The 19,870-nt window shown below is 37.0% G+C and overlaps 1 protein-coding gene across 1 annotated transcript in view; it reads left to right on the top strand.

Annotated features, from left to right (window-relative positions):
• The window catches only part of ARSK (arylsulfatase family member K), a 44,869-nt gene extending 29,567 nt beyond the window's left edge, over positions 1–15,302 (top strand). The window contains exons 5-8 of the mRNA XM_008700877.2: positions 1,147–1,318; positions 4,242–4,466; positions 12,505–12,729; positions 14,679–15,302. Of these exons, the coding sequence (XP_008699099.2) occupies positions 1,147–1,318; positions 4,242–4,466; positions 12,505–12,729; positions 14,679–14,968 (912 nt within the window). The 3' untranslated portion in view covers positions 14,969–15,302. The remainder of the gene's footprint in view (positions 1–1,146; positions 1,319–4,241; positions 4,467–12,504; positions 12,730–14,678) is intronic.
• Positions 15,303–19,870: the final 4,568 nt, after the last annotated feature.

Genomic DNA, 19,870 nt, shown 5'->3' with positions numbered 1-19,870 from the left:
TTTAAACTGTGGTAAATGAAATCCATGCACATCTGAACCATGCAAACGAGGACCACCTGTGTTTTGAAAGGTATCAACTTAAATTGAATTTAAGTTGCTTTAAAAACTATAATCAGAAATGCTGTTTAGTTAACCCTGTTTCAAAGGAAACAATATCAAAATTGTAGATACTTCATGTTTTCAGAAAAAGTTGTAACTGGCTCTATCTTGAAAAATTAGTACTAGCCTAATGAACTGAATCAAATAACTTGTAAGTATATAGTAAGTAGATATCTGAGTTTTTTAAGTCACATGACTAAAAGAAGGATATGACTTAAGTTTAGTCTTGTTTTCACCAAAACTATAAGCATTTATATGTATTAAAAAGTTGTATTTGTTAATGAATCATCGAGCCTTACATCGGAAACCGGGGATGTACTGTATGGTGACTAACATAATATAATAAAAAATCATTTTAAAAAAAAAATTGTATTTGTTCTTAGCAAACATTTGGCTATCTCACTAGATATTGGCAGTTCTACTAGCGAATTATTTGGAACAGAATCTAGATTCTCAGGTTGTTGATTCTGGAATTTTGAGTGAGTCACACACTATATTAAAAAGCTTGTAGGCGCCTGGGTGGCTCAGATGATTAAACATCTGCGTTCGGCTCCGGTCATGATTCCAGGGTCCTGGGATCAAGCCCTGCATCTGGCTCCTGCTCGGTGGGGAGTCTGCTTCTCCCTCTGCCTCTGCCTGTGGCTCCCCCTTCTTGTGCTTCCTCTCTCTCTCTTTCTGTCTGTCAAATAAATAAATAAAATCTTTTAAAAATAAATTAATTAAAAATTTTTTTAAAAGCTTGGGTATTTTTTCTGGACTGAATAATGTCTAAAATAGCTCATGTTTTTCATTGTATAATGGAAATTATAGTTATAAAAATAATTTTCACAATTGTCTCACTATGTATACAGATATTAATATATACCTTTTGTTTTTACTAGGAATATTAACAATTTGTTCCTAATTATGTATTTGATTTACTATTTTCTTTACATAACTCGTAACTATTTTCTTCCACAATCCTAAGTAATTAAGCATTGTCTAATTCACCATGCATCCTTGTTGGAAGAGAAGAATATTACTACCTTGTTTTTCTCTCCTTTTTAGGTTTCTTATGATGCCATCAAAATCCCAAAGTGGTTGCCTCTGTCAGAAATGCACCCTATAGATTATTACTCTTCTTATACAAAAAACTGCACTGGAAAGTTTACAGAAAAAGAAATAAAAAATATTAGGGCCTTTTATTATGCTATGTGTGCTGAGACAGATGCCATGCTTGGTAGGTGGTATATTTAATAAGCAATTAAATGAAGAAAAAGTATAATGTTTTTCCAACAAATTGTGATCATGCTGGTTGCTGACTTGTATGAACTTCCTCAGACAATGTTTTACAACAGTTGCTTAGATGGTAAAGGCTTAGAATTGCAAAAACCTTGACACATATAAAAATTGAATAGTTTGCATTATTAATCAAAGAATAAAAAGCCTTTTCTATCTTAATTACTCATAAATTAATAAATGCTTAGATTTGTTCATACATAAAGACAGGACCATAGAAGGGTATTACCTGCTTTAAACAGGAATCGTATTGAACCAAACACAGGTACACATGTGACAGGTAATTGTAAGGCAGTTTAGATTCTAAGAGATAAGAGTTTAGTCACAGAATCTCGTGAATTCTCCCAGACTTGTAATAATTAGAAGACAAAACCATTCTTCCCAGGCCCCTTAGAGCAAGACTTAACTAAACCTGACATCATTTTCCCCATGTGTATTCTGGTCCAGAATCATACTGAATTCCTTCCCCAGTTCAGCTCAAAACCCTGCCTGCTTCCATAAGATGACTGTCAAGCAAATGTTTTGCTTACTCATTTGTAGAGTTAATGGCAGTTTCCAGTTTAGATTGGAGAACGCTTGGTTTAAAAAAATCATCTAACCAGGTATTTTCATATTTTGCTATACTTTGGAGTATGCAAATTGCATTAGTGTAATGAGGGAGGCACCTCTTCTGTACAAAGTAAATTTTGAGAGTGAACGAGCGGCAGTTTCTTAAAAAGCATTCACTGGACAAAAATAGAAAAGTATAAAGCAGAAAGCCAAAAAAAAAAAAAGGATAAATTATTTATAATATACCAAGTATAATATGAATTAAAAGTCCTAAGGATTTTCTAAATACTCAATCTTAAATGCAAATGAGATTTAAAGTAACTTTCTTTAATCCTAAATCCCTACAAATGAATTTTTTTCATATTTTCTGATGCTAATGAGTATTCACCCATTTGCCCCTGGAAATCACTTTGGAAAGTTTGCAGCTTATCCGTTCATCCATTGCCACTAAGGTGAAATACTGTGTATATAATGTTGCTGCAGGGGGTGTGGGAATATCTCTTGACGTCTCTTAGAGAAAAAAAATGCAGCAGCTCACTTCAACTACTAAGTTTATGAAATAGGTCATATCTTGTGATATCCACACTAGTCTTGTCACCAGAGAGTATTTCTTATTGTTCGCTGTGTTTGTTCAACAAATACTTAGTGCCCACTAGCTAGCTATCAGGCACTATTTGGGGCACTGCTGATACTAATTGAATATTATTATGAAATCACACTTTAATTAAAAACACTAAGCTCTTGCTCCACCTCAGGGCCTTTATATTTGTTTTTCCCTCTGCCTGAGATGCCCTTCCCTTTGCTTTTTACACAGCTGGCTATTCTCAGATTTAGCTGTCAGTTCAACTATCCCCTCCTCGGGGATGTCTTCCCAACCGCCATGCGTTAGTATACCAGCCCCACCATCTTCCTTACTCTCTACCTTATCATCTTGATTGTTTACATCATACTCTTCAATTGTTCTATCTATTTACTTGTCGATGGCCTGCTTCCCTTGAACGAGGGGAGCCTCATGAGAGCAGGGACTTCAGTCTTAATCAAGACTGCATCCCAGGTGCCTAGCTTTGCATCCATGGTGCCTGGCACATAGTAAGAACTCAGTAAACATCTACGGAGTGAGTATAAACACCAGCACTTGTAACGTGTTGTTGTAACTACAGCAGAATACAAGTTGTAGGGGCCTTCGAGGATAGCGAGTCCGTCTACCTGGAGGAGCAGGCAATGTTTCGCCAGGGAGATAATGCTTGAGCTAGGTCATAAAGGAAGAATGGGAATCTGCCAGGTAGAAGGTGGGAGAAAAGGCGTTCCACACAGAAGCAAGCAGACAGGTACAGAGGCAAGGAAGTCCAACCTAATTATTACTAGTTCAGGGATTCTAAGTAGTTTGGGACTATAAAAGGGAAAGGTCTAGGGGGTAGTTGAGGGTCCTGAGCTTGTTGGAAGAATTAGACAATGGAAAGTTTTTAAAAAGTTTTAAGCTGGGGTATGACATGATCTGATATTTTAGAAAGATAGCCACCCAAGTGGTACAAGAGTTAGATGGGAAGAGATATATGAACAAGAAGACCCATTAGGAAGCCACTGTAGTTGTCCAGTTGGAAGATCTTGATGGTCAGCACTCTGTAAATAACTCCATAGAACAGTGGGTCTCAGTTTGACAGACCCTCCGAATCACCTGTGGGTTTTGTTTTTAATAAGACAGACCCCTGTAGGCCAGGACTTGGAAACTGCTAAAATAGGGATGACTCTTCTCTCTAGACTATGCCTTCCTGTGATTCTCTTAATTACAAGGAAGAGGACACTAAGAGACAGGGACTGGTCAAAAGATATTGCCCAGTTATTCCCTATCCAAGAATATGCTAAGTCTGACCTGCCAACTGGGGATCTGGGAGAAGGGGTAGCAGGGAGGAAGAGTTCTGACCTCCCATGGGGCAGAATTTGTGGGTTGGTGATAATACCAATCCTTTCATTGTCTGAGACGCAGTACAGTGCTGACATCTAGAGTTGTCTTTCTTTTTTTCATTTAAGTCACTAAGGGGGGAAGAAAGTTTCCCCAATCTCTGATAGGAACATAGAAAGCAAGCCAGCATAATCTCCAAATAAAGAAACGTATCCTGTCGGTACTACATTTTCTCCTTCCTCTCTCTCGTCAGTCAGGTGAGGAGCAGGCACGTGAAATACGGCATAACTTACTTAAGAACACTAGCTGACATCCGGATGTTAAGAAGCATCCTCTTCTGAGACAGCTGTTACAACTCACTGTGATAGAACACAAACCGAAAGCTAATTAAGATTTATCTTGGTTCGTATTGTAGGAGAAATTATTTTAGCTCTTCGCCGGTTAGATCTTCTCGAGAACACTATTGTCATGTTCACCTCAGACCACGGGGAGCTGGCCATGGAGCATCGTCAGTTTTATAAAATGAGTATGTATGAAGCTAGCGCCCACGTTCCACTCCTGATGATGGGACCAGGAATTAAGGCCAACCTACAAGTACCAACTGTGGTTTCTCTTGTGGATATTTACCCGACTATGCTTGGTAAGTAACACAATTCTGTCCATACTTATTTGTAATAGTGTTGGAAAATGAATAAGCGAAGTAGTGAGAGACTTTGTTGACTGGTTCATAACCTTGAGCAAGTCCTTTAACTGTGAGTCCGATCCACATCTGGAAAATGGGGGTGGTCGTCCTCAGGTTCCTGTAGCCTTCATATATGATGGCCATTCTTCCCTTCAGAAGATTCACAATCAGGACATGACTATAAAGTCAGCCACAGAAGATATTCAGGTTCGTAACGTTACAGATGTGATTTGTGTATCACGTGACTCTCTACCACCACCTCTCAAAAGTGTAAGTAGCTCCCTTCTGGGTTATTTTATCCACTTTGAAACTACTAATTTTGTACAGCGTTAGAAAAGTCTCTTAATCTGATGTGTGAACCTGTTTCTCTTCAGAATCTTTACATTGTTCTGTGCTGAGAACTTTACTAGCTTTTTAATGTCTGTAAGCATAACCATACGTCTAGAACAGCAACGTATGGATAGGGGTAGCTAACAGTTTTTTGTTGAAGGTAACAGAACAATACCGTCAGCAAATTCAGAGGAAATCATATAGAACTGTTAGTCTCTATCTAATTTAGCAGACTACTTTAAATTCAGTAACATTTAAATACTGAAATCCTTCTGTTCTAAGGCACCATCAATTACAGAAAGTACCATCTACTTATAAATAGATTTTGATGAAAGAAGAAGATAATACAACATAAGATATGTATGTTTCATAGGTATATATCGAAATGTGGAAGAAACATGTATCTGAAAACCAAAGACATAAGAAAGTTCTTTTTCATCTCCTTCCTTCTGCTATGAAGTCCTTTCCTTCATTTAACTGAAGACTATTCCAGGGTCTTAAAATTCTTTAGTGTTAATTTTTTTTTCAGTGCCTTTTCCCTTTCTCTCTTATTTTACATCATTTCTTGTATATTTGAACACACTTCTTTGCTGTTCTTTTGCCTGATGATATTTTTAATCTCTTCAGTTTCTTAGTTGTCATTTGCTGGTTCCCCTATGTCCCAAAGCAATTATCACACTTAGCCATATCTCTGCCGCTTTCTGGCTCCCAAACTTTTCAAGCAATCCTGATTACTTCCTCATTTCTGTTTTGATAAGAAGTGTGTATATGATTATGTATGTTTGTGTCTCTCTTATTATCATCTTTATAGTTTTAGGAACAGGTGCTTCTTTTTTTTTTAAGATTTTATTTATTTATCTGATAGAGAGCACAAGCTAGGGGGAGCAGGAGAGGGAGAAGCGGGCTCCCCACTGAGCAGGGAGCCCGATGTGGGGCTCGATCCCAGGACTCTGGGATCATGACCCGAGCTAAACACAGACACTTAACTGACTGAGCCACCCAGGTCGGGGGTGGAACAGGGGCTTCTTGATGGTGGCATTTCTTTGTAGTTTGCTCCCCTGGTTTTTCCTCATGTAGAAGTCTCCCCACCCCATTTCCAAATTTGCTGAACTTTTTAGCTTTGTTCTGTTTTCTTGAAGGACAGTGACCAGAACTGCAAACAATCATGAAAGGTTGGGCTGATTCTTTCTCAGTATCCCCTCAATATATTTCCTAGTGATATATGACATTTTGTTTGTCTTTCTGACTCTAGCAGCTCAATTGACCATTATGTACAGGGAGCTGTCTGCAGTGAGTCCTACTCTATCTGTGCTTAGTAGCCTATCACCTGATATGTAAGGTGATTAATATGCATTGTTTAAGTCATTTTTCTTTAAACATTGTTTTATATTTGCCTACAATGCAAATTTTCTACTCTATAATTTTGACCCACCATTAATACTACTTGCCATTTTATATATCATAAAAGTTAAAAAGCATCTGCAAGATTTCACATTGGAAGATTTCACAATGTATTTAGCTAACAGATTATATAAGAAAACACTAAATAAAATTGGTTAGAATGCGGGATTTATAAGACACCTAGGGGGATACCTGCCTATCCCTGGCTAATTTGTGTTGCATGACAATAAGCATTTCATTAGCCAAAACCAAGCATTCCCAGAAACTCCTTCCATTCCTTCCCTACTCTTCTGGAAATTATGTAGGTGCTCTCCAATTTCTTTTTCCTGCAATTTGTTAATTATTACAATTTTCTAAAACTCACAGTTCTCTGTAGATTTTTACTTATTTTTATCTTTCACTGATTCTTTGTAATAGACTCCTTCTGAGTCACATTTCCCCACAGAATATATTAACAGCATTTAGATCATGTGTTGATGAGATATGCCCAACTAGAGTAAAGGAAATTAAGCCAAAAATCGGTGTCTCTCTAATTCTAAACTGGAAATTAGCATCTTCAGGCTTAGCACAGTTTATAATACGTTTCATTACAAATTTCTTTTTATCACCAAAAGGGAAAAATTACATTTATGTGGTTGGGGCAGGAAGGAGAACATCTGTGCATGGGTCTTTTTCTATAAAACACTGAAACATCCTACTGACCAGATATTAGCCGGAGATAAGGTAGAAAGAGAATAATGAAGGGGTACAGCAAGAATCTTGTGTTGGAACCAGGAAACAGTATGGCAACATTATCATTTATCTAAAATTAACCTTTTTTCAAGTGATAAAGCATTGGTATTCATAGAGCTCTTACAAATCTATAGGAAAAAGAGAAATACCCTACTAAAGTAGGGACAGAAAGATATAAACAAACAGTTCACAAGAGAAGATACACAAATGGCCAAGATATTTTAAAGGTTCAAACTCGGTAGTCAGAAAAATATTAAAACAAGAAGCCAGTTTTCTTTCACATTCAGAGTTTGCAAAGATTAAAAAGAATATATATATAAGAATATATATATTTTATAAGATATATATCGATACATGTAATATATATAAGAAATATAGAAAAAATATATATATATGGAAGTCTTATATTGGAAATAGGCTTTTCCTTATTCTGCTTCTGGGAGTATAAACTGGCACAGATTTTCTGGAGGCAATAAAAACGCATACTCTTTGACCTAGAAATACCAATTTTAGAAAAAAACCTATAGCTATATACAAAGATTTATCTCCATGGATATTTATTGTGGTATTGCATTAAGTTAAAAAATCAGAAACAATATGAATACCAAGTAGTAACAGACTGGGTAAAAAAACAGTCAATTTTATTTTAAACGGTGACATGATATGTGAAAATGGCCCCCATGAATTATCGAAAAGAAAATGGAGGCTTGAAACTGTATAAACAGGGGGTTTTTGTTTTATTTAGTGAGATAGGGTGTATCTAATTTATTGTGCAAATTAGCACCTTTTGGAGACTAGTAACAATTACACCAGGATGAACGGCCATAAACAGAGACTGTTGCCTTGTTGAACATTCTCACCAGCCAACAAGGAAGAATTGTTCTGATGGTCTGTGTTTAATCTGATGTTTCAGTCTACCTTTTAAAATGAAGTTGCTCAGTACTGGAAGAGTTTAAAGTTACTTCAGTGAAGATTAACTCAAAAATTGGACCCGTAGGACAGTATGTTCTCTTTCACCTCTGCTTAATAAGTAAGATACACGGATTGTGATAACATATCTACAAGGGGCTTTTTTTTGGTGATTCTTCTAACCAATTAGGAGTTTACGATAGATATAAAACATAATCTATTCTTAGGATTCTAAAGGCCCTTTCTTTATTAGCTTAGCCATAGCTGTATTATTTTGTATGAATCTAAATTACACACAGAGTATGGGATTAAATTTCTTAGATCAAAGCCTCCAGCCAGACCTCCTCTTCCCTTATGAATCTCATAAATATCATATAAGAGATGGTGATTAAAAACACCTCAAATAGAAGGATATTAAATAGGAAAAACCAATTGAGATTCCTGTTTTAATAAACCTACCTTACTATGAAGAGCCTGTTCAAATTTAAGAGGCTACAATGCTTTTATTAAAAAGTCTAAATTTATAAATAGTTTTTAAAAGGTATTTTAACTACACCTGCAACTAGTATTGCACAGCATAGTAAAATTAATAAAAACTTGGGGAAAAAATATAAAAGGTATTTTAAAAGAGTTTTTTTTTTTCTTTCCTATAAAAATGGTATTTTATGATAAAGTAGAAAGGGTATTCTTAGTCTGTTTATCTTAATAGTCCTTTCTGGTATACTTTCACATTATCATTTTCTAATACTGGCAGAAGAGTGCCATTTTTATGAACAGGAATTCTTTATGCTATTAAAGTTGATATCACTTCAGAGATTATTCTTTAAAACTTCCTCCCCCATATTTTTTCTTCTTTAATAACCTATTATCGGCATCTTTTGGCTCCATTAGAAATAAAGGTAGTCTCACTTTAAAATTAAAATTGTTTTGATTTTCTGTTTTAAACTTAACTTCATGTGAATTTTTTTCTTTTGTTGATCTTTTTTGTAAAATACCTGCCTTCCTCTCACATAAAAGAGAAACCCGTGTTTTTTGAATTGTGAAAATGTAATTATGTAAAAACGCAGTTGTGTTTAAAAGAATGCTTAATTGTGATGGATTCAAATTGCAAACCCCTTCTTGCTACAAGATCTTAGTGGAGGGTTGGGAGAAGCATTCTACACAGACTATTTTGTTTTTATTACCTAAAAAATATGGTGAAGTTGAGTAACTACAGGAAAGCAAGACGTGTGTTGTCGTACTAAAGAATCCAGAGATCCTGGCCTGAGACTGCCGAAATTCAAATCCCTCCTTCAGTATTGGCCTTGGGCAAGTTACTTAACATCTCTGGTCTCCAATTTTCTTATCAATAACGTGACTATAATAGCGGCTATTGCAAAGCTTAGAACAATGACTGGAACATGGCAAACGATTAATGTTAGGCATGTCATCATTAGTAGTTTGTATTCTTCGGTATGCCATAAAACATGAACGCAGTGTGCGTCACTGCCGTACCAGTCTAGTCTTTTATCCGCTCATATGCTCAGGAAGAAATACAATCTTCTCTCTCTTCAGGAAACCATCATATGTATCCAGGTCTGCATTTCCCCCATTCGTTCACTGTTTTAAATTCAAGGCCCTTTACTGAGAATCCTGCAGTTACTTTTAATTTTTGCTTATACTACCAAGAAAGATGAAATTTACTTAAAACAGAATTCGAATGACAGATTTACCAGAAGGAAAAAACGTATGAAAAGGGGTTTTATTTTTTTTTTTTAAAGATTTTATTTATTTATTTGACAGAGAGAGAGAGACAGCCAGCGAGAGAGGGAACACAAGCAGGGGGAGTGGGAGAGGGAGAAGCAGGCTCATAGCGGAGGAGCCTGATGTGGGGCTCGATCCCACAACGCTGGGATCACGCCCTGAGCCGAAGGCAGACGCTTAACCGCTGTGCCACCCAGATGCCCCAAAAAGGGGTTTTAAATGAAGATCAAAGAGCTTTTTGAAATGCAGTTCAGGCTAACGTGCTTTTAAGGACATCATTGATAAATGTATGAGAAGTGAATACCCCATTTCCTGCAGCACAGAGAAGCTAATCAATAGCTCAAGTATTTATTAAATACTCTGGATATTTGACAGGGGTTTTATTCTTCATCAGTTTACAAAGGTATATAACACTACTCCTAATAGACTGGCAACAAGTCACTGTTCTCTCTTGCCTGGACTCCTGCAGTACCTTCCTCCACCCACCTGCTGCACGGACCGCTTTTAGTCAATTCACCCTGAGGTCATTCGGTCAGGCATGGCGTGCTTCTACTCGAAGCCTCTGCTGGTTTTCCTTTCACATAGAGTAAAATTCAGAATCTCTCCTTGGGCCTGGGATTCCAACATGATCTCTCAGTCCTCTTTTACAGTTGCACCCCTCACCTACTCTGCTCCAGCCATTCAGGGCTCCGTGGTGTCTGGGGAGTGGACTAAGCAGGCTCCCGCCTCAGGATCTGTACATTTGCTCTGCCCTAGGGGGCTGCCCTTCCCCCTGGTATCTACGGGACTCACCCTGGCCCTTCCTTGGGGTTTACATGTCACCTCATCAGAGAGGCCTTCCCCCGACCACACTATATACAACGGCACCTGAACACACACTCGCCATCATTCTGTCTCCCTTGCCCTGCTTGATTTTTCTTCATTGCACCCAGCGCCACCTGACATGTTTGTGCGTCTGTCTCCCCACATTAGAATGTAAGCTCTAGCAGAGCTTACCTGCCTTCTCTACTGTTGTTTCCTTACACCTGGAACAGCGCCTAGGTTGTTGAATGAATTAAAAAAACTCAACTGCGCTCTTCTCCCAGTTTACTACTGACTTCTCATATAAACACAGAAAAACAATTTTCTTAGTCTTCCAAACTTTTTTTAAGGAAAATTGGGCTAAGAATAGATCTGAAATAAGGTATTTCTAAGCATCAGAGGTTATTAAAATGCTGAATACGGGAACTTCCCAGTCCTGGGTATATACCAATTGGTCCCTGCTTCCCAGTCATCTTTGAAGTCCTCTTCTCTCCCTTTCTACGCCTCACTGGTGGTGCCCCCTGACGGCTGCCAGGAGACCAGCCTGAGCCAGCTGCTCCCCACTGCTTGCATTCCTTACGGTAGACCTCACAGTAGGGGCCTACTGCCTTGTGGCTCAGTGAGTTTTATCTCAGGCAGTCCCTTTGTCTCACACATCCTCTTTAATGTCTTTACTCCTTTTGTTTGTTTGTTTGTTTTTAAAGATTTTTATTTATTTATGTGACAGAGAGACAGCCAGAGAGAGAGGGAACACAGCAGGGGGAGTGGGAGAGGAAGAAGCAGGCTCCCAGCGGAGGAGCCCGATGTGGGACTCGATCCCGGTACGCCAGGATCTCGCCCTGAGCCGAAGGCAGACGCTTTAACGACTGCGCTACCCAGGCGCCCCTTTACTCCTTTTGTTTTTAACCAGCTATCTCTAATCTTTCTTTCTTTCTTCAAAAAAGTCCGTGATTATGACTGATTGGCAGATTAGTACTTGTAATATGCCCCCTCCAAGGAAATGGGAGAATACGGATTTTTAAATTACGTTATATGTAAAACACATACCTTCAGAAGATTTATAGAGGTCTTCCTCGACCTCCTTGTTCTCCTGCAATTAACGTATTTTTCCTCAAATGCTTAGTCATGTTAACTTTCTTATTCAATTTTGTTTAACTCCTAGCATTGCAGATATATTACTTCTTGTTTTTCATTGGACATATTTAATTATACCTAAAAAACACGGGACATGGAAACCAGAAAAGGGGTGGAAAGCAACTGCAAACTCATTTTGGAACCATCCCACGTACCCAGTCATAATTAATGGTAATTTTTCTATAGGAAAAAGATAGTTTGAGTTCCAGGTACCTTAAAAGCAATTTTTAAAAATACCTCTTTTTAAGTTAGACATTTCTCATGCTATGTTTTATAGGTTTATAAGGGGAAAATAAAGTATTTTTCCCTACATCAGTATAATCCAGGATTTCCAACATATGTTCTGCAAAATATTATTAGCCCCTCAATATGCTACTTAAAAATGTTATGTCATCAAATAACTTTGGAAATAATGGCATACTATTATACCACCCTTAAAGGTTTATGATATATATCAGCAAAACATTTACATCTACAATAAATTTACATACTTAATTTTAATCATTCTTTGCAAACATATATGACTACTAAACCCCTTTCTCATATAGGTCTTTTATCTTAATATCTGGTGGAACAAATGTGAGAAACAACTGTAATTATTTATCATTCAGAAATAAAGGACTGATTAATATCTGTTGAGGATTTCCTATCAGGTACTGTTCTCAGAACTTTACATAAATCATCATATTTAAACCTAAAATAAGCATATGAAGTACAGGTATGATTATTATTCCCCTTTTACAAATGAGGAAACTGAGGTTCAGAGTGGTTAATATCATGTCCAGGGCCACATGGCTCATGAAGTAAGTATTTGGACCTAGGCCGTCTATTTACAATGTCTATATGTGGTCTTTGGTCTCCATAGCATCTAATGATGTCATTTACATATATCTCAACTAATGAAAGAATAAGGTATTTAGAAATATTATGTTATTTTGTTACATAGATATTGCTGGAGCTCCTTTGCCTCAGAACCTGAGTGGATACTCTTTGTTGCCATTATCATCAGAAATGTTTAAGAATGCGCATAAATTCAAAAACCTACATCCGCCCTGGATTCTGAGTGAATTCCATGGAAGCAATGTGAATGCTTCCACGTATATGCTTCGGACTAACCAATGGAAGTATATAGCCTACTCTGATGGTACTTCAGTATTGCCTCAACTCTTCGGTAAATCTGTCGATACATTTTTTTTAAGTGTAGTATTATATGGAATGAGCTGACTCCATGGTGTTGCTCAAGAGATCCAGAAATCATTGGTTAAATAAATAAATATCTGCTGCTTCTCATGCCAGGACAATCTACAAAAGGTTGCCCACGTGAGCTGCAGCTTTGCAAATCATCTGAATTTCAGAGCAAGTGTCTGAAGGCTTCTGATCGGGTCTCAAGATCGAAACCATGGTTTTCTCTGATCAAGGTGTCTTCTAATAGTCATGGTTATCTTTCCTAAATAGTAGTTAACACCCTCTCATTATACCTTGATTTCAGCTGTTCTGGAGATTAACCCCTATATCTTGTGAATCCTGACATGCTACATTTATTATTTAAGATGATACCATTATCCTCATTTTATAGAGAAGACTAGGGGTCAAAGGGATTCAAATACCTGTGCAAGACCGCACAGCTATGTGGCAGAACTGGGATTTTAAGCCACATCTAACTTCAAAATCCATGCTCCTACTCTATAAAGATGCCTGCTAGTTTTACTACTCTGTGAATTAATTTTATTTTTTAAATTTTTAAGAAAGATTTATTTATTTTGGAGAGAGAGAGTGTGTGGGCACAGAGGGGATTTGATTTTGGCTCAGGTCATGATCTCAGGGTCCTGGGATTGAGCTCCACATCAGGCCCTATACTGAGAGGGGGTCTGCTTGAGAAATTCTCTCTGCCTGTGCCAAAATCAAGAGTTGGACGCTTAACCGATGGAGCCACCCAGGCACCCCTTTGTGAATTAATTTTAAAGCAACATTATTAAATTCAAGTTTTATTTATCCTTTGCCCCCTTTTTTCACATAAAATACTCCATTATTAATATTCATTTCCCCCTAAGTTTCCTTTCCAATTAGAAATGTCAAAATTGCTAACTCCAAATAATTCTTTAGGGGCTAAACTGATTGACCTCCACCTCCCCTCTTAACTCTAAGAGCAGGAGATTCTTGGCTTCAAAGGGTAGTCCTTAAATTTTCATCCTGATGTGTAATGGGCATCTCTTGCTCATTCATTGGACATTTTCTGCAAAAAGCAGATGTGACTGTAAAAGGATCAATGGGTGAGCCTACATTTCCTATATTCTCTAGGGTTTGTTCACTGACTTCCCTTTCCCAAAGAGGTGCCATCTGAAATCACCTAACAAATTCATCAGTGTTTTCAGAGCTCTTCTGGCAAATACACCATATAGGCCCATAGAGGTTTTTCCCTCAACATGTAATGTTCATTTATTATCTTAAGTAAATTGTCATAAGATCTTTGATTTGCGATTTTTCTAATTAGATTGACATCCAGTCATATTCTCTGACTTCCTTTTACCTCGGTAAAAAAGGGTATCATGTTCCAAAATATTTATCATTCTTTTCTTGGTGGTAGCAACTGAGATACATTCTTATTTCCATGGCTATTTGCTCAAATGGACAGTGTTGATGAATCGAACGTTAAAAAATCCAAGCACAAGATGCTAAAGTATATGGAAAACTAAGAGTAAGTGAAGTTGCAAGAATATGACTTGACTATGTAAAGAATTCTTATATCTGGCAAGTTTGGGGCTGTTGCAATGGGACAATAAAAGCATTACTATTTTTTTTTCCTCCGTATGTCAAAGTAAACAAGGCATCAAAACCAGGAAGAATTAGGGCTAAGCCAGCTTACTAGTGATGAGTTCATCTATTTCTGTCATCTAGGAAAGGATAAGAAAAAAAATGAGAGAGCAGGATGATAGTAGGAAGGTAATTTGGACACCTTTGGTATATTTCTTTACCATTTATACAGTCCTTTATCTTATTATGCTAAGAGGAATTGAAAATAAAAATAAACTCAAATGCATTATCTGTCACAGAGTCATGATATTCTAAAATATGTTTCTGTAGCAGGTAACTTTTGACAGCTATTTCCTTTTTTTCTTCCAGATCTTTCCTCAGATCCAGATGAGCTAACAAATATTGCTACAAAATTTCCAGAAGTTACGTATTCTTTGGATCAGAAGCTTCGTTCCATTATAAACTACCCTAAGGTTTCTGCCTCTGTCCACCAATACAACAAAGAGCAGTTTATCAAGTGGAAGCAAAGTGTAGGGCAGAACTATTCCAATGTTATAGCGAACCTCAGGTGGCATCAGGACTGGCTGAAAGAACCAAGGAAGTATGAAAGTGCGATTGATTGGTGGCTTAAAACCCCCATTAATCCTATTAAAATCTGAACTAAAGTTAGAAAATAATGTTCGAGAGCAACGAATAGAGATATGTTAAGAGATCATGATTAGCTTTTATATGTTTGTTTTAATAATTACTGATTTTTAGTTCCTTTTAAAGAACGTATTCTATTTTAAAATAAAATAGTAATCGTTACAGAATTACATATTTTCAAAAATGATTACTATCAAGACCTCATTCTTACTAACTTCTAACAACTTAATGGAGGTATTAAAAGGATGGAAGCAAATAGTATAAAGTTATGTTCCTCTGAAAAGTATGGAATATAGACAATTTTAACAATTATCTTATGATTTATGAACCATAAAATAGTTATTTGTATTTGATGGTGTCTGACGAGTTATCTGCCTCTCAGGGGGCATAAATCATGTGGATGTGTTTCATGGGAGTATTCAGAGCATTTGATGGGACACAGATCCTGGATGTGGCTGACTTTATTACTATTTTTTTAAATAGGTAATATATACACAAGGTACAAAAGAGTTAACTATGAGCCTGAAGTCTCCCTCCTTTCCCAGTTCCCTTCCAGGGGCAACCACGGTAACCACCTTCCTAAGTATCCTTTTAGACCCACACCTTGTATCTAACAAACAAACTTTGTGTTTTCCCTCCACACACAAAAGGTAGCTTACTCTACAAAATGTTCTGCATCTTGCTCTTTTTTTTTTTTTTCCTCCCACTTAAAAATACCTAGAAGTAAAATTGCTGGGGCAAGACTGTATCTAGAAAAATTACATCAAATTCCCTCCAAAGAAGTTAGACCAATTTAAATTCTCACCAGTGAGGCACTTCCTCGCATCCTTCACCAACCTGATAAATAAAAAATATATATTATTTTTATTTTTTTTATTATGGGTAAGATAAATCATATTTTCATATATTTAACAGCCATTTGAATTTCCTTCACTGCGACCTTTCCTATTTCTATTCTTTGCCTGTTTTTCTATTGCTTGTCTTTTTTATTACACCCATGGTTTTGGATCTTAGCTTTTGGTCTGTAAGAGAAGCTCCACATTTTTTTTCCTTTTTGTAATTTGTCTTTTGACTTTGTTCTGGTGTTTTTAACCTGTGGAAATTGGTATTTTCACGCAAACTTATGCATCTTTGCATTTATGGCTTTGGGATTTTATGTCACACGCATTCAGCATGGTATTCGCCACTTAACTTCTAGAGTTTTATTTTTTGTCCTTAGATCTTTCCCCATCTGGAATGTGTTCCATATTAGAAATCTAACTTCAGTTTGTTATTTTAAGATGGCTACCCAAATGACTTTTTATTGAGTAAACTAACATTTGTCCCCTTGGTTAGAAAAATGCCACTTCATTATATAACACCTTTTATTGAATCAATTATCTTTTTCTCTATTGATTTGAAATGTCATTTTATCATATTCCAAAGTCTCATTTACATTTGGGTGCTTTCAGAGCATTTTTTATCTTCCAGTGGACCAATCTACTTTGTTAACTGATGTGGTAGTTCATCTCTGGTCAGACTAGTCCTTTCCAACACTCTCCTTTGTCAGAGTTGTCCTGGCCACTCTTGCTAACTTAGGTTTTCCACGCAAATTTAGAATAAGTTTGCCTAGCTCAGAAATGAAAAATCTTGTTAGTCTTTTAATGAAATCATATTCAATTTATGACTTATCATCTTCAGTTATTCTAAAGAATGTAGCACCCTTTTCCCGTTCTTCAAAGTTTCTTTGATCTCCTAGAACTAGTCTAAGTCTTCTTCATACGGATCGGTTTCTTTAGAGAATTTTCGAAAAGTAAGGACCTTTAAAAAAAAATACTGCCTATAGGCCCCACCCCACACCAGTGAAATTCGAATTCTAGGGATGGCATCTGGGCACTGTTCTTTCTCACTGTCCGGTTAAGCTCTCTAGCTGGTGATCCTGAAGTGTAGGCAGAGATGAGTTTATTCCTAGTTGTTTTATCATTTGTTGGTGGTGTGCTGTTTTAGGTGGACCTTTCTTCCATTAAATCTTCTAACTGGCTGTTTATATATGCAGATTCTTTTTCTATATATTAATTTTATGCCAATAATACCATATGTTTTGGTACCAGTTTTTCAAGTCGTATCTTCTATTTTTCAGGTAAAAACCAGATCTGCAAATGATAATTCTACCTAACTCCCTCTTCAAACTGTCTTTGAAGTTTTCATGATGAACCACTTCATCTCCTTGGTTTACTCTTCTCCAGGGAATTTGTATGAGCTTATCTTTGCAGTTACATACGAGTTTTTGAGAAATAAACTTCACTTCAGATACATTTTAAAGTAAAACCCTTAAGGAAAAGATCTCAATATTAGACTCTTACAATTAAAATGAAAATATACAAATCTACCTCCCATCTCCTAGTTAAACCTAAAGACCGTGAGATAGCTAGTGTGTGGGTGTATATGCTAATTACAGGGGGAAAATAAAGCAATAATAATAGAAATGTGGTTCTGAAAACATAGGCATGTGAAGATAAATACAATCCATCTCGTTCTACCCAAGGCCTTCAAGATGTCTTCATAGTTTGGACGAACCAACCATCCACAGTGGTTTAAGCATATTGGATATAGGATCATACTTAGGTCCAACTGAGTTTTTAAGACAAAATCTAATTCAAACTGGTATCTAACCATGAAAACAGAAACATCAGAAAAACTTGGAAAACTAAGACATGAATGCCAGGATGTGAGAGAAACCGACTAAACTAATTACAAACTAAATTGAGGACAATCTTTCGGATTCATTTGCACTGCCCCCACTGCTCCACCGTGTCCAGTCTACCATAATCTCTTGTTTGGAATTTCGCAGTAGCTTCCTAAGAGGTCTCCCTGAACCTTCCCTTGGCTTTCTTCAGTCTTTTCTGAACACAGCAACCAGAGTGACCCTGTTAAGATGTACCACATCACATCACTTCAGTGGATACTCAGAACCTTCCACGGGTTTTCCATCTTACTCCGTAAAAGCCAAAATCATCACCAGGCCTATAGGACCCTGAACTTTCTGGCTGCATGTTCTCTCACAGACCACTTCTCCTCCCACACTCCCACTTTGTTCACTCTCTTCTGGCCACATTGGCATCCCTGCTGTTTTCTAGCACCCCAGGCATCCAGCACCTCAAGACCCTTGTGCTTGTCAATGCTTTCTGCTTGGAATACGGTTTTTTCCTCAGATTTCCACATGGCTCACTCTGCTACCTCCTTCGAACTACTGCTCCACTGCTCCCTTCTCACAAGAACGTCCCTGCTTTATTTTTCTCTGTGGTAGTCATCACCATCCAATGCAGGGTAGAGTTCACATACTTAATTCGTTTATACCGTCCCCCACTCCTCCTACCCCAATAGGATGGAAGCTCCGTACAGGCATGGCTTTTTGTCCTTTTTGTTTCCTAAAGTATCCCAAGTGCCTGACACACAGAAGAATAATAAACACTTCTTGAATGAATTTGCTGGGAATTAGAGTTTTTCAGATAACACACTGGATTAAAAAACCAACACATTAGGCCACGGCAGGGCAGAGTTGAAAGGGAGTAGCCTTCTCAATAGAGCCTTCTAAAAACAGTTCTAGCAAAAGCCCGCACAGGAGAGTTGACAAGAGGACTCTATTCTTCTTCGTCTTTTTCTATGAAAAAGGCCAGATAGTGAATATTTTAGGCTTTGTGACCCATATGGTCTTTTTCACAACTTTTTCATGACTACTCAATACTACCCTAGTAGCGTGAAAATAGCAATAGACAGTACGTAAACAGATGAGCAGGGCTGCTTTCCAATGAAACGTTGTTTACAAAAACACAGGATTTGACCTGTTGTGGACCACAGTTTGTTGACCCCTAGTCTAGAACAATGGTTCATAACTTCGCTGCAAACTGGAATTACCTGAGGCTGTTTTACACTATTAACGCCCGGCTCCCACCTATAAGCTCTGAGATTTTTAAAAGCTTCCCAGGTGAGTCTAATGTGCAGCAAAATCTGGGAACCAAGGTTCTGGAACCTTGTTATTCAAATGATGGTCCTTGGACCAGAACCATCGACATCAACTGGGAGCCTTATATGTTTTTATTTGTTTCTGTTAAAATAAAGTGGTAGATTTGTATTTATCCTTCTACTCTTTGTGGTTTTCCATCTCATTAAACCTAGGGCATCCTAAAAAAAATTACTAGAATTGGTGAAATGGGTTAAATAACTACATATACAAAAATAAGTATATATCTACAAGAATAATCACTGGGTAAAAATGAAAATTAGGAAAACTATCTGACATTATGACAATATAAAATAAATTTTAGCAAGAGGCACAACATAGATGAAAAAATTACTAAGTTCTACTGAAATATACAAACAAGATATGAACATGAAATGACAGCAAGTTCTTGGATGGGAGGATCTTATATTAAAATGTCACTTCTCTAGAATTAATGTATAAATTTTGTATTCTGATTTTAATCTGAATAGAGTTTGGGGTGTTTTTTCTTAATTGGACTAAACAATCTTAAAATTTTCATGGAAAAAAAAAAGCCTAAAATACCTAATAAAATTATGGAAAAAAGAAAATTAAGGTGGGACTATTCTTACTGGCTATTAAATCATATTATAAATCACTGAATCAAACTAAGAACTTGGCAATGAGGGACCATGAAAAAGAAAGATATGTCTCAACACGAACTAGGTGGAAGAAAATCATTGTGGAAAACGGGAAAGATCTAGACCTGTGCTAGAATTCTTCTCTTATACACTGATCATATATTGTGGATATATGTGTGTGTTATTTATAATTATACATATTAAGCTTTCAGGTAAGATTTTTAGCCCTTTAAAAACACAATTTAAAGTTAGAAAGCAGAAGGGCGCCTGGGCGGCTCAGATGGTTAAGCAACTGCCTTTGGCTCAGGTCAGGATCC

Source organism: Ursus maritimus, unplaced genomic scaffold (assembly GCF_017311325.1).
Source record: "Ursus maritimus isolate PB19 unplaced genomic scaffold, ASM1731132v1 scaffold_5, whole genome shotgun sequence".
NCBI classification, from domain to species: Eukaryota; Metazoa; Chordata; class Mammalia; order Carnivora; family Ursidae; genus Ursus; species Ursus maritimus.
Note: the sequence above shows the minus strand (reverse complement) of the source record. Positions and strands in the feature narration are given on the sequence as shown.